The sequence below is a fragment of the Calliphora vicina genome, chromosome 3 (genome assembly GCF_958450345.1).
Source record: "Calliphora vicina chromosome 3, idCalVici1.1, whole genome shotgun sequence".
Lineage (NCBI taxonomy): Eukaryota > Metazoa > Arthropoda > Insecta > Diptera > Calliphoridae > Calliphora > Calliphora vicina.
In genome coordinates, this window is record NC_088782.1 from 21,884,203 (window position 1) to 21,904,968 (window position 20,766).

Consider the following 20,766-nt stretch of genomic DNA (forward strand, 5'->3'; position numbering starts at 1 on the left):
CGTTTTATTATTTTCTTTTTAACTAAATAAAAATAATAGGAAACAAGTAAGAGAACTTTATAAGGCAGTGATGACTATGAAATACTCTACAGCTAAGAAAACAAGAAATAGAAAATATAAATTCTCTAGGACAGTGTAGACTAGACTTTAATGATATCAGATCATTTTAATTCTTAGTAGGACATATTTATACAGTACATTAACCCTTTCAGCTACGGCATATAAGTTTAAAATCAAAATAATTGTATTTTTACTTTAATCGAGGTTAGTTTATTATAAAAAATAAATCGAAACATAAAAAACCACCTTATTGTGGAATGAGGTGGTTAGTTTATTAACCACCGTGGCGATTGGCATTAAAAATCATTATAATAAAATTTTTCGGCAAAGTTTTGCAAAAAAACATAAACGATGACTTTAAAAAATGTAATTGTTTAGAAAAATGCCAATAGATGCCAATAAACTATGTTTTAAAGACTATAGAAAAGGTGGTTAGTAAAGCGACCACTAAACCGCAAAGAGTTAAACAGTTCTAGGAGTAGTTACGGTCCGTAACTGTGCAATTGTTTCCTCTATATAATTAGGCACTAAAGTTTTATCTTATTTTGTTCCAGCTTTTTGATAAAATCAATAATTTTGATTAAGTTTCATATTTTCTAGCTTTTGAAGCTTGTTTCTTAAACTATTTGATGGTCAATAATTTATGACCTTTTTGTTTAACAATAAAAAACCATTAAATTCTACAACTTTTTCAAGAATTTCACTTTCTATCAAACAAATTATCATATCTAGAGTTCAATTTCTTTTATTCAACCAATATTTTATTTTTCACTTTTTAACCGTCATTTCGAAAAACTTTTATTTTCATAACAAATATTCTTCTATTTTACTCCACTTTTGTATGGTTTTTATTAGCTATTTTTATAGTGCACTTAAAAAAAATTTATGAGAATCTTTATAAACAAAAAAACAAATGGAAGACAAAAGAAAACTAACTTTTTGTTTTTTTAAGCACAAACATTTTGTATAATTTTAAGAAAAGAAAAGAAACAACCTCAACAAAATATACATGATTATTATTAAATACATAAAAACTAAAAAAAAACATCATCAACGATATAAAAATATCAAAAAAAAAACATATTTTCTGTGATACAAATGCTGCTGGTTTTCACTTCATTAAAATCTGACAAAAAAAAGCAACAAAAAAAAAAACAAACACAATTGTAATGCAAATTTTTTTTTTGGTTTGTTTTGTTTATAACTTCCACTTGTTTTTTCTCTATTATTAAGTAAATTTTATATATGTGTAAGATTTATTAGAGTATTAGTGTTTACAATGTTGCTGCATATATTAAGATGTTTGTTGTTATTCATTGAGAAAAATTGTAACGGTATTCCTGCATTAAATGGTTGATTATTTTGGTATGTAAGGAGTGAGATCGAAAAATTCTTAACATACATATATGTTTATAAAAAAGAAACCACTAAACTTACAGCTTTAATTTTTTTTTTATTTGATTGAAATTATTATTACAATTTACAAAAAAAATTATTTTTATTGTTTTAATCACTAGTGATGAAATTTTGAACCTTTTTCGGAAACCCTTCCATTAACGTTTTTATAGTGCTTTCTGTCACTTTGCTCGAACATGTAGTCCATCTCCGTTTAAAATCTACCACACTTTTGGACACCTTTTTTGTACTCTTCAATTCTCTTTTAACAAGAGCCCAATATCTCTCCACTGGCCTTAGCTCCGGGCAGTTTGGAGGATTTGCCTCTCTTGGTACAAATACCACATTATTGTTCTTGTACCACTCAAGGGCTTGTTTGCCATAGTGACAGGATGCCAAGTCAGGCCAAAAATAAGTGGACACATTATGAGGTCTTATGAATGGAAGCAGCCTTTTTTGTAAACATTCCTTGATGTAAATTTCGGTATTTATAGAGCCCGTTGTAACAAATGAGTGGCTTCTTTTGCCGCAACTGCATATTGCTTGCCATACCAAGAACTTTCTGGGAAATTTTGTCTGCTTTTGGGTCCTAAACTTTTCTTCAACATTCCCTCGAGCATCAGCAACATAAAATTTTTGACCTGGAAGTTGCGAAAAATCTGCCAGAACATACGTTTCGTCATCCATTATGCAGCAAGAATATTTTTTTATAAAACTTGACTTCAATTTCCGTGCTCTGTTTTTGGCCTCTAAATTTTTAGTAGCGTTCCTGTCAGGAACTTTTTGAGCCTTGTATGTTTTTAAACCTGCATTAGCTTTAACTTTTCGTACCAAATAGTCCGAGCACTGAGCTAACCGGGCTGCTTTCCTACCGGATGTGTTGGGAGCTCTTTTGAAAATGCGTTCTATTTTTTTGGCTTTAGAAACATCATGTGGACCATTCCTTCTACCTGAACCAGGTTTTCTATCAACTGACAAGTTCTCCCGGTACTGTTTAATAACATTGGAAACAGTTTGACGGCAGACCTTTGTATGCTTGGCCAACTTTTTGTAAGACCAAGTTGGGTTTTGTTGAAAATATTTAATAATTTCAGTACGCACTTTTTTCTGGTCACTCATTTTAATCAGATTAACAAAAAAATTAATATAATTGACATTACACATAATAACTGACATGTTTTTCAAAGGTAACTTGATCAAAAAAAAATTCAAATAATACTTGGGTTAAAAAATGTAATGAAAAACGTGTGTTAAGAATTTTTCGATCTCACTCCTTATTTAAAAGAGAAAATGTAAACAAAACAAACAAAAAACTGAAAGGGAAAATATGTAGTAGTTAATCAGTCAGTCAGTCATTTTGTAAAGCGATTATATGTTTATTATTAAAATACAGTGAAATTTTCTTATAAATGCTGTAAAACAATTCAGAAATTGCTGATAAATTTAATTCTAAAGTAAATTATTTATTTATTTCTATATTTTGAATTATAGAATTTAGGAAAACTTCTAAATACCTACTCAATTTTTTTAAGGGAACTATTTTCTTTAATTTTTTATATATTTAGCCCCATTTTCTGAAACTCTTGTTATTGTTTTTTGTAACGATATACTTCCAGTTAATATCATTTTTGTAAGAGAACTGTCAGCATAACGTCACGATAAAATATAACCAGATAGGTATTGTAAAATGGGGCTAAAAATTGTTGTTTATCAAAATCTCATATCAAATCTGGAGAATAACTTTAAGTAAAAATATTTCAATCTGTTACATACAATTATAATTACATATTAAGTTGTTTGATTTTTTTCTTTCTTTTAGTTTTAATTTCTTTAAGAACAAAACTACACAATTATATTGTCTGGGTATGTAATTAAATGCAAAATAAAAAAACAAGAAATTTTACAAATTGCATGCATTTTTCTCATACAAAGACCCTACACAAATATTTAAACTTTATTAATTAAATTCCAAAAATTATACATTTGCCTAACATTAATCAAAATTAAATGATTTCTGAGTATTTCGGGAAATTAATTTTTTTTGTAAAAGTAAATTTAGATTTTTAATTAAAATTTTAAAATATAAAATACTGAATACTTGAGCGAAATCTGGCATCTTTATTTATTTTTCACAGCCGAGTTCAAAGGTCAACAATTTGAATATTAGCGATTTTTCAAAAATAAGAAGAAATATTGAAAAGTTATTGCAGGATTTTGATGAAACGAAATAATATTCCTTTTGTAAGTTATACATTTTTCATTTGGCACCCCACAAAGTATTCTGAATCGCTGAAATCAACTTGCTATTCTAGCTAAATCTAGAAAACAGGTCCACAAATGGCTGAACTATTTTTGATCTATATCTGGATCTAATGATAGATATTTCTAAGACCTTTGCGAAAAAAAATTTTAAACCGAGTTTTTTTTTCATCAACAATTTTTTTCCACAAAATTTTTTCACTAATAAATTTAAAAATTAAAAGAAATTTTTTTTTAAAAAATTATTTTTTTCTTAAATTCCAAATATTTTTTTTATATTAAAGTATAATGTGATGAATGGTATATAAGATTCGGCACAGTCGAATATAGCCTCTTATTTGTTATACCCTTCACCATGAGTGGCAAGGGTATATATAAGTTTGTCATTCCGTTTGTAATTTCCACATTTTTCATTTGCGACCCCATAAATTATATATATTCTGGATCGTTATAGATACCGGAATCGATATAGCCATGTCCATCTGTCCGTCTGTGTGTTGAAATCAACTTTCCGAAGCCCCCAAATAACTTACATACGATTCATACATCAATATCTCCGAAATTCTTCCGGCTCGGTCGTTATTTAAAATCGAGAAAATCGGTCCACAAATGGCTGAGATATAAGGAAAAAACTAGGACAACCTCGATTTTTGACCTATATCTGGATTACTAAGTCATTAATATAGACAATATGGATATCTAATGATAGATATTTCAAAGACCTTTGCAACGACGTATATAAGTCCATAGTAAGTTGGACATACAATGGGTCAAAGTCGGAAAAATATATTTTTAAACCGAATTTTTTTTCATCAAAAATTTTTTTTTTGTCATAAATTCTTTTTCCAAAAAAATTAATTAAAGAAATTTAAAAAAAAAAATTTTGAAAAAACTTTTTTAAAAAAAAATTAAAAAACGATTTGGAAAAAAAAAAATTTTAAAACATTAAAAAAAAAAATTTTTGATTTTGTTTAAATAAAAATATATAAAAAAATAATATTTTTAAGATTCGGCACAGCCGAATATAGCTCTCTTACTTGTTTTTAAATAAAACGAAATATTAAATTTTTTTTGGGGGATTTTCAAAAATTTGAGCCGAGGTCAGAGATCAAAATTTTTGAGTATTTTAGAGCAGGGGTCAAAATTCAATATATTAAGTATTTTTTTTTCCAGGATTTTGATGTAATTTAAGAAAAATATTTCAGTAGAAAATATTACGTACAAGTAAAAATTTTTTGAATTTGTTTGGGGTCAAAGGTCAATTTTTTTAATATTTATGATTTTTTTTTATAAAAATATCAAGAAATATTAACTATTTATTGGTGGATGTTGTTGAAAATGTTTCCTTAGGTCTTAATTTTAATGAAAATTATCCCTTTAATGAAATTGAATTGAAAATTATCCCCTTTAATCTAGTTTCTGTCACTGTAAATTAAATAAAATTGTTGAGAAACCAACAATAAAAACAAAAACCACAGAAACATTTTACGGAAGTTACTACAACTACTTACTGCTCGGTTGATGGTAGTTTTTCTATGTACATATTTTATTTGTATTTCTTTATATATATTTTGTATTTTTTAATGATAAAATTCTCATGAAATTGTATCTTGCTGGGTGTGTGTGCGTGTGTATCAGTTTTACAACAAATCAGGGATGGAAATGTTAAACATTACATATTTTACATATAATAAATAAGAGAGCTATATTCGGTTGTGCCGAATCTTATATACCCTGCACCAAATTAGACTTTAAAATAAAATTTTTAATATTTTTAGGTAAATAAAATTTAAATAAAATAAATTTTTTCAAAATTTAGATTTAAATTTTTTGTTTTAATTTATAGTGACATTTTTTTATAATTGCATACTTTTTTTTCAAAATTTATTTTTCAAAATTTAATTTTGAAATTTATTTTTGAAATTTTTTTTTCAAAATTTATTTTTGAAATTTTTTTTTCAAAATTTTTTTTTTAATTTTTTTTTTCAAAATTTTTTTTTCAAAATTTATTTTTGAAATTTTTAATAATTTTTTTTTAATTGATTAGTAAAAATAATTTTATGACAACAAATTTTTTGATAAAAAAAAATTCGGGTTAAAAAATATGTTTCCCGAGTTTGACCCATAGTAGGTCCGACTTACTGTGGCCTTATACATATATGCCGTTGCAAATGTCTTTGAAATATCTATCCATATTGTCTATATTAATGACTTAGTACTCCAGATATAAATAAAAAATAAGTAACAAATTGAGGTAGTTGTGGTTTTTTGCTTATATCTCAGCTATTTGTGGACCGATTTTCCCGAATTTAACAACCGAACCGGGTCTATGGTGGTTATAGTGATAAATGAATCATGTATGTAATTTATTTGGGGGATACGGAAAGTTGATTTCCACATACAGACGGAGATTGCAATATCGGCTCCGATATCTATAAAGATCCGGAATATAGTATTTATTTTGATTTTTTTCATAATTGTAGTTTCTAAATATTGGAAAAAATCGTTTCCTTCCCTGGTACAAATAGTTGACTCTTTTAACCCAGCAAACACACAACCAAATTGTAATCTGAAACCTCTCTTAAAGCTTGAGAAATACAAACCTTTTTAGTCTCTCTTTTTTATAATGTTTGATAAAGGTTTTCAATTTGAAATCTAGCCTGCAAGTTTACTGGTTTGACGGACTCTATTTTCAAACTTTATAAAACCTTTTTAATTAATAGTTAAATTTAGATTCATTTTATCCATTACTAAGATATTGATCATCATTTATGATCTGACTAATAGACGATCACCTAATGTGTTATAAAAGTTTATTTAGTTTTTTTTTCTAGAATAAATATTTTTACTTGTACTTTGTTTTTCTCTTTTCTTCTCTACTTTTTATTTGTGTTTATTTTCTGATAAATCGAGTATGACACATTTATAATTTATATCAATATGTAAGTAAGTTCTTTATTTAATTCATTGCTTCATTTTTCTTATACTTCTCTTTCGTATCTACAATAATTTCCTTTTCCATTAAAGTCTGTATAAATTTGTATAATAAATAAAAATAATAAATTGTTCTAATTTGAATTGATAAGCTGTAATTAATTTTTAAAGTAAAGCTATTCATATTAATAAAAAACAACTAAGAGAGCTATATTCGGCTGTGCCGAATCTTATAAACCCTTCACCAAATTATACTTCAAAATACAAATTTTAAATATTTTTAGGTAAACAAAATTTCTTTTTCCAGTTGTTTTTTTATTTTTTGGAAATATTTTTTTTTTCAATTTTAAAAAATTTTTTTTATAAATTTAAAAATTTTTTTTTTGTTTTTTAATTTTTTTTTTTTGAAAAAAAAAAATCGGGTTAAAAAATATTTTTTTCTGATTTTGACCCATTGTAGGTCCAACTTACTATGATCTTATATACGTCGTTGCAAACTTCTTTGAAATATCTATCATTAGATATCCATATTGTCTATATTAATGATCCATATTGGCTATAGTAATCCAGATATAGGTAAAAAATAGGTCAAAAATCAAGGTTGGCCTGGTTTTTTCCTCATTTCTCAGTCATTTGTGGACTGATTTTGCTGATTTTAAATAGGAAACTTCTCGAAAGCATGTCTGACAGAATTATTAAAGATTTGGATCTCGAAGATATCTGGGTCTTCAGAAAATTGATTTCAACAAACAGACGGACAGACAGACAGACGGACATGGCTTAATCGACTCCGCTATCTATAAGGAACCAGAATATATATACTTTATAGGGTCGGAAAATTATATTGTGGAAATTACAAACGGAATGACAAACTTATATATAGTAATAGAGCAGGAGTTAGGCTTTCAAAATACTGTTTGTGGAAATGTCAAATTTAAACACAGAAAGAGCCACCACACTATGTCAAAAGTTACCACCTTTCAAATCTTATTAATTTTGGACTCAATTTACGTGTATCATTTTGTTCTCATATTAATTTCATATCCAGCTGCCTCTAATTACAATTCAACTAATAATCTAGCCAACTAACAATCCTAAGACAGACAGACTTGCTTTGTTCGCTAAACATCAAGTGGTGCTTAATTCATGTATAATTCTCTTGTAAATACACATACTTTTTCAAATTATAATTGAACAATTTTAAAGAAAAAACTATTTGTAAAAATAATATAAAATCTAGCTGCTGAGCAGCGTTAAATTTTTATCAGTAGTCGGCACTCATAGCCAACAAAGGCCGAACGCAATAGAGAGTATTCAGATGTAGGAGGAAACAGCAGGAATGTTACTTAAAGGGAAAGAAATTTATTATTCGAATTTTTGTTTTATGCAACATTACAATACATTTAGTAACTTAGTGCCGTGCACTGGTTTATTTTAAAAATTATTAATTTCAATACGTTTTATTATGAGAAGTCAGTCTTTAATTAACTTTTATTTTGTACTTGTTTTTTTTCCTCTCCGTTTGCTACATAAATTTTCTAAATTTTCAACTGCATTTACTAGTTTACATGGATTTGATTTTTTTCTATTAGTTTTTTTTAATGAAAAATTTCTTGTTGAGAATTTCATGTAAACTGGGGGTAAAGTGAACAAAAAAAAAAAAAAAATAATTAACACTCGTTTAAACAATTTCAAGTTTTGCTGCTGAAAACAGTGTTGTCAGTTTTTATTAACTGGAAATTAAAGCAGTTTTGTAAAATAGTGGAGAATTAAAAACAATGAAATTTTGACAGACAGACACTTTTCTATGGAATAGGTCTTTTCTAGAGGATATTTTTTATAAAATAGTGTCTTTGCTAAACACTTCTCTATATAACAGTGTCCGGCTATATAATAGTGTCTTTGCTAAACATTTTTCTATAGAATATTCTTTTGTCAGATACTTTTCTATAGATAGTGTCTTTGCTAGACACTTTTATATAGAATAGTGTCTTTGCTAGACACTTTTATATAGAATAGTGTCTTTGTTAGACACTTTTATATAGAATAGTGTCATTGCTAGACACTTTTATATAGAATAGTGTCTTTGGCAGACACTTTTCTATAGAATAGGAAGTGTCTTTGCTAGACACTTTTCTATAGAATAGGAAGTGTCTTTGCTAGACACTTTTCTATAGAATAGGAAGTGTCTTTGCTAGACACTTTTCTATAGAATAGGAAGTGTCTTTGCTAGACACTTTTCTATAGAATAGGAAGTGTCTTTGCTAGACACTTTTCTATAGAATAGGAAGTGTCTTTGCTAGACACTTTTCTATAGAATAGGAAGTGTCTTTGCTAGACACTTTTCTATAGAATAGGAAGTGTCTTTGCTAGACACTTTTCTATAGAATAGGAAGTGTCTTTGCTAGACACTTTTCTATAGAATAGGAAGTGTCTTTGCTAGACACTTTTCTATAGAATAGGAAGTGTCTTTGCTAGACACTTTTCTATAGAATTGGAAGTGTCTTTGCTAGACACTTTTCTATAGAATAGGAAGTGTCTTTGCTAGACACTTTTCTATAGAATAGGAAGTGTCTTTGCCAGACACTTTTCTATAGAATAGGAAGTGTCTTTGCCAGACACTTATCTAGCAACGAATAGTGACTTTTGCAACAACTTTTCTATAGAATAGTGTATTGGGCGGTCGTTTTATTAAAAATGTTGATTATTAAACTGTTGTTAGCAATAGAAATCGCTAAATTAGCCTTACATTTTTGAAGTATGCCTTTGCAGCGCATATTTATAACTAGAAATTTCATATGCAGGTATTTCCTTGGCCATATTTTCATTACATTTTGTAGCAATGTTGTAAATGCTGCTGCTGTTGTTATTGTTGCTTCGTTGCTTGGACATAAACCAGCCACATTCTGATGTTTGGTCGACCAAAAGAAGTCAAACTACTGGGAATTCACAGGCATGTTGTTGTGTAGTGTGGCATGCAACAACAACAATCATCATCTTATAGAAATAAAACAACGCCTTTGTAATGGGTCACACTACTTTGCTAAACTACTACGACTACGAACAATAACAACAGCATCCATCTATCGGCTGCAACAATTTTGCAGAGCAAAATGCAACAAACCAGTCAGTAATTTCAACACTGGCTGGTAAAACTGACTAAATAATACTGAGAGAAAGACAAACACTGTAGCAAATTTCCAGCCAAATCATTTGTACCCCAATGACAAGACAAATATCTGCAATGATTCGACCAGCCTCAATCTATTTTATTAGCAGTCAAACCAATAATCTGGCTGAATGACTGACTGCTCGCCTGCCTGCCAGGCTGCCTCTGTTTGTATGTTTGTGTCAGCTCAGAAAAAAGCCTTAGTAACATAGTAACTTTTGTTTTAAATTGTTTTTATTTTTTTTGTTTTTCACGAGATCTATTTCAACAGCTTTAAGCTTTTGTTACAGTCAGTTTTCCCTGTTTGAATTTTGTAATTTTTTTTTGTATAATTCCTTTATGCCAAATGTGGTGTAATTGTTGTTTTTTTTCTGTTTTTTAACTTGACTGTATTATTATATTTTTTATCTCATTTTGATGATGTTTTTTTTTTGTTTGTTTTTGTTTGGAGTTTTATTTTTGTATTTCGTTTTTTTTTGCATTTCCGTTTCTTGTTTTTCTTCTTGAGAAGGAGCAAACTTAGAGAAACACTTAAAGTTACAACAATTGTGTGGTTGTATGTCAAAATCTTAATTTGACAGTTTGGTAAAAGAATTCGATAATGAATTTTACTGAAGACACTTTTCTATAGAAAACTGTCTACCGAAGACACTTTTCTATAGAAAAACTGTCTACCGAAGACACTTTTCTATAGAAAAACTGTCTACCGAAGACACTTTTCTATAGAAAACTGTCTACCGAAGACACTTTTCTATAGAAAAACTGTCTACCGAAGACACTTTTCTATAGAAAAACTGTCTACCGAAGACACTTTTCTATAGAAAAACTGTCTACCGAAGACACTTTTCTATAGAAAAACTGTCTACCGAAGACACTTTTCTATAGAAAAACTGTCTACCGAAGACACTTTTCTATAAAAAAACTGTCTACCGAAGACAGTTTTCTATAGAAAAACTGTCTACCGAAGAAACTTTTCTATAGAAAAACTGTCTACCGAAGAAAGTTTTCTATAGAAAAACTGTCTACCGAAGAAACTTTTCTATAGAAAAACTGTCTACCGAAGAAACTTTTCTATAGAAAAACTGTCTACCGAAGAAACTTTTCTATAGAAAAACTGTCTACCGAAGAAACTTTTCTATAGAAAAACTGTCTACCGAAGAAACTTTTCTATAGAAAAACTGTCTACCGAAGAAACTTTTCTATAGAAAAACTCTCTACCGAAGACACTTTTCTATAGAAAAACTGTCTACCGAAGAAACTTTTCTATAGAAAAACTGTCTACCGAAGACACTTTTCTATAGAAAAACTGTCTACCGAAGACACTTTTCTATAGAAAAACTGTCTACCGAAGACACTTTTCTATAGAAAAACTGTCTACCGAAGACACTTTTCTATAGAAAAACTGTCTACCGAAGACACTTTTCTATAGAAAAACTGTCTACCGAAGACACTTTTCTATAGAAAAACTGTCTACCGAAGACACTTTTCTATAGAAAAACTGTCTACCGAAGACACTTTTCTATAGAAAAACTGTCTACCGAAGACACTTTTCTATAGAAAAACTGTCTACCGAAGACACTTTTCTATAGAAAAACTGTCTACCGAAGACACTTTTCTATAGAAAAACTGTCTACCGAAGACACTTTTCTATAGAAAAACTGTCTACCGAAGACACTTTTCTATAGAAAAACTGTCTACTGAAGACACTTTTCTATAGAAAAACTGTCTACTGAAGACACTTTTCTATAGAAAAACTGTCTACTGAAGACACTTTTCTATAGAAAAACTGTCTACTGAAGACACTTTTCTATAGAAAAACTGTCTACTGAAGACACTTTTCTATAGAAAAACTGTCTACTGAAGACACTTTTCTATAGAAAAACTGTCTACTGAAGACACTTTTCTATAGAAAAACTGTCTACTGAAGACACTTTTCTATAGAAAAACTGTCTACTGAAGACACTTTTCTATAGAAAAACTGTCTACTGAAGACACTTTTCTATAGAAAAACTGTCTACTGAAGACACTTTTCTATAGAAAAACTGTCTACTAAAGACACTTTTCTATAGAAAAACTGTCTACTGAAGACACTTTTCTATAGAAAAACTGTCTACTGAAGACACTTTTCTATAGAAAAACTGTCTACTGAAGACACTTTTCTATAGAAAAACTGTCTACTGAAGACACTTTTCTATAGAAAAACTGTCTACTGAAGACACTTATCTATGGGAAAAATGCCTACTGAAGACACTTATCTATGGGAAAAATGCCTACTGAAGACACTTATCTATTAATTCACTCTTTCATAACTCTGTCTCTCGGCAATCACATTGCAATTATTTTTATCTTGTTTGGTTTTCTTGTGGATCGTTTTTTTTTTCTCATTCTTTTGTAATAAAAATATATTTCCTTAACAAGTAGTTTCTGCAGTTTTTTTTTTTGTGCTCCATGTTTAATTTTAATTTCTATTTCTGTCGTACATTTACTTATTATATCTTATGGTTTGATACTTGGTTTTTTTTTGCTTGCCCATGTTCTCATTCTGGTTTTTGTTTTCTTTCTTTCGCTGTCACTGGTGTTACTCCCATGATCAGCAAGATCACTTGTTGCAACTTGTAAAAAGTTTGTTTCTAGACGATGGTTGTTGCCAGCCCACTAGTACATATTTTAAATCTATTTTTTTTATTTAAAGATTTTCTCAAACCTTCTTTCTAACCACATTTCATTTGCATTGTTGTCATTAAATGGTTTTTATTTTGTAAATTTATTTTAATGATAAATGTCTGTGGCTTCATTTTACTTCATTCTGGAAAGTGAAAGACTAAAAGAATTTTGTCTAATTGTTTTTGATTTTTTTAAGATGTAGTTAATGTGTTAATGAGTTTTTTTTTATTTGAGTGTAATTTCATTTAACTGGTTTTCGGGGAATTTTTTTACCTAAAGCCTACATATTTTTTAAAAATTAATTAAGAATTTGCCTGGAGTGTTTAATGTTTTTAAATGTTTGTTTTGTTTAGAACTTCTGGCTACAGATATTGAAAAGCGGTTAAGTTAACACAACAAATCCAATCTTGAGAGAAAACTGTTGTAGAAATTGTTTCTATAAACAAAACTATTATACATTTATATATTTTTATATTTTTTATAGAGAAAACTGTTATACATAATTTTGTTGATAGAAAAAACTGTTATACACAAATTTTTTTATAGAAAAACCTTTATACACCAATTTATCTATAGACAAAACTGTTATACACAATTTTTTTTGTTGAAAAAAACTGTTATACACACATTTTCTGTATAGAAAAAACTGTTATACACTTTTTTAATATAGAAGAAACTGTTATACATATTTTTTCTATAAAAATAACAGTTATACACAATTTTTCTATCGAAAAACTGTTATACACAAATTTTTCTATAGAAAAAACTGTTATACACAAATTTGTCTATAGAAAAAACTGTTATACACAAATTTGTCTATAGAAAAAACTGTTATACACAAATTTTTCTATAGAAAAAACTGTTATACACAAATTTTTCTATAGAAAAAACTGTTATACACAAATTTTTCTATAGAATAAACTGTTATACACAAATTTTTCTATAGAATAAACTGTTATACACAAATTTTTCTATAGAAAAAACTGTTATACACAAATTTTTCTATAGAAAAAACTGTTATACACAAATTTTTCTATAGAAAAAACTGTTATACACAAATTTGTCTATAGAAAAAACTGTTATACACAAATTTTTCTATAGAAAAAACTGTTATACACAAATTTTTCTATAGAAAAAACTGTTATACACAAATTTTTCTATAGAAAAAACTGTTATACACAATTTTTTCTATAGAAAAAACTGTTATACACAAATTTTTCTATAGAAAAAACTGTTATACACAAATTTTTCTATAGAAAAAACTGTTATACACAAATATTTCTATAGAAAAAACTGTTATACACAAATATTTCTATAGAAAAAACTGTTATACACAAATATTTCTATAGAAAAAACTGTTATACACAAATTTTTCTATAGAAAAAACTGTTATACACAAATTTTTCTATAGAAAAAACTGTTATACACAAATTTTTCTATAGAAAAAACTGTTATACACAAATTTTTCTATAGAAAAAACTGTTATACACAAATTTTTCTATAGAAAAAACTGTTATACACAAATTTTTCTATAGAAAAAACTGTTATACACAAATTTTTCTATAGAAAAAACTGTTATACACAAATTTTTCTATAGAAAAAACTGTTATACACAAATTTTTCTATAGAAAAAACTGTTATACACAAATTTTTCTATAGAAAAAACTGTTATACACAAATTTTTCTATAGAAAAAACTGTTATACACAAATTTTTCTATAGAAAAAACTGTTATACACAAATTTTTCTATAGAAAAAAACTGTTATACACAAATTTTTCTATAGAAAAAAACTGTTATACACAAATTTTTCTATAGAAAAAAACTGTTATACACAAATTTTTCTATAGAAAAAACTGTTATACACAAATTTTTCTATAGAAAAAACTGTTATACACAAATTTTTCTATAGAAAAAACTGTTATACACAAATTTTTCTATAGAAAAAACTGTTATACACAAATTTTTCTATAGAAAAAACTGTTATACACAAATTTTTCTATAGAAAAAACTGTTATACACAAATTTTTCTATAGAAAAAACTGTTATACACAAATTTTTCTATAGAAAAAACTGTTATACACAAATTTTTCTATAGAAAAAACTGTTATACAAAAATTTTTCTATAGAAAAAACTGTTATACACAAATTTTTCTATAGAAAAAACTGTTATACACAAATTCATTTTGATTTATTTATATATAATTCACTAATTATTAGAGGTGGTCGTTTGGAAATCAGTCCCAAAACCCCAACAAAATTTGGGAAAACCCCTTCTTTAATAAGGAGTGAGATCGAAAAATTCTTAACACACGTTTTTCATTACATTTTTTAACCCAAGTATTATTTGAATTTTTTTTTGATCAAGTTACCTTTGAAAAACATGTCAGTTATTATGTGTAATGTCAATTATATTAATTTTTTTGTTAATCTGATTAAAATGAGTGACCAGAAAAAAGTGCGTACTGAAATTATTAAATATTTTCAACAAAACCCAACTTGGTCTTACAAAAAGTTGGCCAAGCATACAAAGGTCTGCCGTCAAACTGTTTCCAATGTTATTAAACAGTACCGGGAGAACTTGTCAGTTGATAGAAAACCTGGTTCAGGTAGAAGGAATGGTCCACATGATGTTTCTAAAGCCAAAAAAATAGAACGCATTTTCAAAAGAGCTCCCAACACATCCGGTAGGAAAGCAGCCCGGTTAGCTCAGTGCTCGGACTATTTGGTACGAAAAGTTAAAGCTAATGCAGGTTTAAAAACATACAAGGCTCAAAAAGTTCCTGACAGGAACGCTACTAAAAATTTAGAGGCCAAAAACAGAGCACGGAAATTGAAGTCAAGTTTTATAAAAAAATATTCTTGCTGCATAATGGATGACGAAACGTATGTTCTGGCAGATTTTTCGCAACTTCCAGGTCAAAAATTTTATGTTGCTGATGCTCGAGGGAATGTTGAAGAAAAGTTTAGGACCCAAAAGCAGACAAAATTTCCCAGAAAGTTCTTGGTATGGCAAGCAATATGCAGTTGCGGCAAAAGAAGCCACTCATTTGTTACAACGGGCTCTATAAATACCGAAATTTACATCAAGGAATGTTTACAAAAAAGGCTGCTTCCATTCATAAGACTTCATAATGTGTCCACTTATTTTTGGCCTGACTTGGCATCCTGTCACTATGGCAAACAAGCCCTTGAGTGGTACAAGAACAATAATGTGGTATTTGTACCAAGAGAGGCAAATCCTCCAAACTGCCCGGAGCTAAGGCCAGTGGAGAGATATTGGGCTCTTGTTAAAAGAGAATTGAAGAGTACAAAAAAGGTGTCCAAAAGTGTGGTAGATTTTAAACGGAGATGGACTACATGTTCGAGCAAAGTGACAGAAAGCACTATAAAAACGTTAATGGAAGGGTTTCCGAAAAAGGTTCAAAATTTCATCACTAGTGATTAAAACTATAAAAATAATTTTTTTTGTAAATTGTAATAATAATTTCAATCAAATAAAAAAAAAATTAAAGCTGTAAGTTTAGTGGTTTCTTTTTTATAAACATATATGTATGTTAAGAATTTTTCGATCTCACTCCTTAATACTACAATAAGAAACTGTTTTTATCAACCTTGTGGTCTGCAGTTTTGTCGCCTACATTGTAAGATAACAAACATATTTATCCAAATATATGAGTAAATAAGCAGAAATGCATTTTTTAAGCAGACGCTGATAAATAATTTAACTTTTTAGGGCAAAAAATCATTTTATAAATCCAAAAGAAAACGTTTACAGAATAAACAATTGTTGTTGCTCATGATAAGTGCAGTAAATCGACTGCTTTTTGTCGTAGCTTTCAGACAGACGACCATTTTCAAGATGCATTTTTGGTGTGTGGTTTAACTTTTAGTTTCCGTACGTAATTCAGAAGTCACAGACAGAACAAGACAATTAAATTGCATTTTATTGCAGTTACCAACCGCACCGCACACGTTCCATTTAAAGTGTTTGTGTCTAAATTTATTAAAGTTCTACGAGTACGTTCCAATTATTTATTTAGTTTCAAGTTAATTGTTTGTACAATACATACTTTCTTGACCAGTTTTATATGTTTTATATGGAATTTTTATAATTCTTAGTGTTAAAATAATTGCATTTCGTTTGTATTAAAAGGAAATACATAGTGTAATGCAATTGATGGTGTCTTTGTTGGCAGGTGTTCGTTCGTTTTTATTCATAAATTTCTTTTGTAGCAATTTAATATTTTTTTGGTAAACGGTTTAACGCCACTAACAACGTATGACGGAAAGAAAGAAAGTGATCATGTTTCAAGATTTTTGGGTAAGTATTTTTTTCTAGTGTTTGTAAGGTAAAAGCCAACAGTCTTAAATGGCTGGGTATAATATTTTAAAAAGCCTTATAAGGGGTATTTTTTAAAAATATTCAAAATATCTTTCAAATTAACAACAGCCATAAATGATGACAAACCAAAAAAAAAACAAGATAAAAAGTCCAAAGTTCAGAAACTTTCATAAATTTCTTAATATTTAAATCGATTACTTACAACCCAGTAAAAATAACTTCCAAAGAACCAAAAAAGGAAGTAGAATTTGCAAAACGGAAGTAGAGATCGAGTACGATCACTGTGTTAAATTCTACCTAGGATCTCGTAAGTTCTGTTCTTTTTGTAATGATAGAAAGTATTTTTAAGATATTTTTGTGAAGGTAATAAATGAAAATTATGTCTGTATTATTTTTTACGACAATTTTTAATCATTTTTTATAGAGAATTCTTCATTACAAGACTGTCAAGGTCATTTATTTTCAGAAAATCAAATAAAATGTTAAGACGTGTTTTAAAATAGAATCTAAAGAGCAGTAATAGTAATAAAAATGTGATTTTTTATTTAAAATTTTCATTATAGTTTTCACCACAAAATTGACACTTTTTTCTATTTCAATTCATTAAATGTCCCGATTAAATGGCTAAAAGCAGAGAAACCAGTTAAAAGTAAAATTCTTTACTAGCATTCCATATTTTTCTCTACTCTTATGAGTTTTAACTTCTTTATTATCTGATTTAATGTTCACGTTTTTACGATTGCACAAATCTTGCGACACAGATGAGGGCAAAACAAAAGTGTTTTTAAAATTTAAATATTAAACTTAAAAGATACACGTTACACTAAAGTTTTCTAAAGACTCGAGTAATTTTGAGTATCCAAAGATTTGAAAAAGAAAAATTTTGAAAAACGGATGGAAAAATATTTGTCTCCATTATAGAATTGTTATTAAAATAAAATATTTTCTAACAAAAAACGAGACATAAATGGAAGGAAAATATCAAATGGCCTATAGATTTTAACTAACATTTTAATCACAACTGTATGACTATAAAATTCACATTACAACTTCACATTATTTGCATCAATGTGTGTGAGAATTTCTTTCATATCTGCATTATTCTATGTTTTTCCCTCCTCTCTCTCTATCTCACTCTCAAGAGACTAATATAGGTGAGTCAGGGATGGAAAATAGATACGATCGTCATTTTTCAATACTATTTCATGTTCAAAAAACCGTCTCATTTTATAAATTCAAATAATTTCCAGTTTTTTTATACCCTTCGCCATGAGTGGCAAACTGGTGCATATTTCTATAAACGCACACTACTTTTTTTTAAAAAGAATGTAAAAATTAAACATGAACATATTTAGGGGGCTACAAATTTGTTTATTAAAAACATTCATTTGTACTTTATTTATTTTTACTTAATTTTCGAGATTAACAGCAATTTTTAAGGGTATTTTCCTATAAACGCACTTTAATTTATGGGCCACTGTAGCATTATTAATAATGTGTGGATGATTCCACTAATTTTTTAAGCAGATTGGAATCAATTTCCTCCCAGACTTATGCTTTCATTCTGGGCATTATTTGCATAAACTTTACGGGCCATGTATTCCCACAAGTTCTCCATTGGGTTTAAGTCCGGACTACAAGTCGGCCAGTCCAACAGAGGAATGCTATGTTCATTAAACCAAGATTTCGATTGCTTAGAAACATGGATTGCAGCATTATCTTGTTGGAATATGCAATCTTCATCCATAAATGAGAGAAGAGCATCTTCCAACAGTTAGTTATAAATCGCACTATTCATTTTTGTCGCAACAAAACATATTTTCGACTTGCCAACTGCAGAAAACGCTACCCAAACCATAACACTGCCACCACAGAAATTACATTTTGACATCCGAACATCTCAAATCATTCCAACAGCATGAGTATGAGTCAGGACAGTCTAAATTAATTTTTTTTTTCGTCAGAGAAAATTCCTTTTTTCCTTTCATCTGTAAATTTCATATATTTTCTTGCGAATTTTAGACGATTTTCTTTATGGTGCTTTTTTAGCATTGGTTTACAGTTTATGTTTTCATCGTTTCGTAAAATGTGTGCAACGTGTTTGGAAGTCACTGGAAGATTCAATTTATTCTTTATTTGTTTCTTCAATTTATTTAATTTGTTGCGGGTTGCTTCTTGTTTTATTAGATTAAGTTGTCTTCTTGTTAGTTTTGTATTTCCCTTTGTAGGTTTGCGAACTCCATAATTTTGACCTTTCTTCAAGAAATTTCGCACCACACATTCCGAACGATCGATTTTATGTCCAATTTCTCTATTGGAACATGCTTGGTCGTGAAAAAATTTAATTTGAATCTTTTCTTGATCGGACAAAAAAGTTCTCTTGGGCATCTTTAAAAGTGATGAAATTTATTGATTCAAATAGAAAAAGTTGCAGTAAATTGAGATGTTACTATTAGAAATGTACCTTTGGTTCAAAAAAAACTAAAATTGATAATATATTATTTTTGGTATTTTTTTAAAAATAAATTTCACGTCTGTGTTTATACGAATCTTCCACTTAAAATAGCACCAAGAACATTTGATCGCATAATTAAGGCAAACAACAAGAATAAGAAAAAAACTTGTTTACTTTCAAAAAGTACCGTTAAGTTGTCTCTCATTAAAAAAGTTAAATTTTGCTTTTGGATGAGAACAACAAAGATATAACAAAAATACAGAAAAAAATTAAGTGCGTTTATAGGAATATGCACCAGTGTATAAGTTTGTCATTCCGTTTGTAATTCCTACATTTTTTATTTGCGACCCCACAAAGTATATATATTATGGATCGTTATAGATAGCAAAGTCGATATAGCCATATACGTCTATCCGTCTGTATGTTGAAATCAACTTTCCGTAGCCCTCAAATAACTTACATACATGATTCATACATCAATATATCGAGAATTCTTCCGGCTCGCTTGATATTTAAAATCGACAAAATCGGTCCAGAAATGGCTGAGATATAAGGAAAAAACCGGGACAACATCGATTTTTTAGCCCATTTTTTATCTATATCTGGATTACTAAGCCATTAGGATAGACAATATAGATATCTAATGATAGATATTTCAAAGTCCATTGCAACGATGTATATAAGTCTGTAGTAAGTTATTTTTTCAAAAAAAAAATTTATTAAAATTTAAAAAAAAAAATTAAATAAAAATTTAAAAAAAAATTAAAAAAAAATTGGAAAATACTTTTTCAAAAAAATTAAAAAACAATTTAGAACAAACAAAATTGCATAACAATTAAAAAAAAAATAATTTTTATTTTGTTTAAAGTATAATTTGGTGAAGGGTATATAAGATTCGGCACATCCGAATATAGCTCTCTTACTAGTTTCTTCCTGATGCAGGTTTTCTTTCAATGTTCAAGTCGTTCTTATCAGTGTTTAAAAAGCTACGATAACTAACAAATTTTTAACTGTTGCTACAACTACTGCTTCAAAAAAGTGTATGTAGCGGTAGCAGTAGCAGTAGCATTTGACTTTTTTCGTTTTCATGTTTTTTTAAAACTACTGCTACCTTCAAAATATAAAACTCTTAACAGAGCAGTAGTAATAAAACATGAATTGTAAATGGAGTAGTAGCATAAAAATACAAATCATTGCTACTGCTCTATATCGAGTTTTAATTTTTAAGGTAGCAGTAAAGTAGCAGTTGATGCAGCAGTTAAGGTAGCAATAAAAGTAGTCAAAAAAGAAAATCTTCAGTCATAACACCAAAATTGACAGAATTAAACACTGTGTGTTGTTTTTGTTTTGAGAGAGTTTGAAAGAATTATTCGATTTTATTCGTCTCAGATGTTCGTGTTGCTAACAGAAAGATCGTGTTTTCTGTTAGTATAACAAAAAAGCCGAGCTTTTGTTTATAACACAACCAACTTACACAAATATACATT

General features: G+C 28.3%; 1 protein-coding gene across 7 annotated transcripts in view; it reads left to right on the forward strand.

Annotated features, from left to right (window-relative positions):
* The window catches only part of Cip4 (formin-binding protein 1-like Cip4), a 159,767-nt gene that overhangs the window by 44,271 nt on the left and 94,730 nt on the right, over window positions 1–20,766 (forward strand). For 4 of the 7 annotated variants that reach the window (XM_065503120.1, XM_065503123.1, XM_065503122.1 and 1 more), the window contains exon 1: window positions 16,739–16,803. The exons of 1 other annotated variant lie outside the window; for it this stretch is intronic. In XM_065503120.1, coding sequence (XP_065359192.1) covers window positions 16,762–16,803 — 42 coding nt within the window. In that variant the 5' untranslated portion in view covers window positions 16,739–16,761. Of the gene's footprint in view, window positions 1–16,738; window positions 16,804–20,766 lie in introns of those variants that run through there. 2 more of the 7 variants (XM_065503119.1, XM_065503124.1) reach the window with 1 other exon arrangement.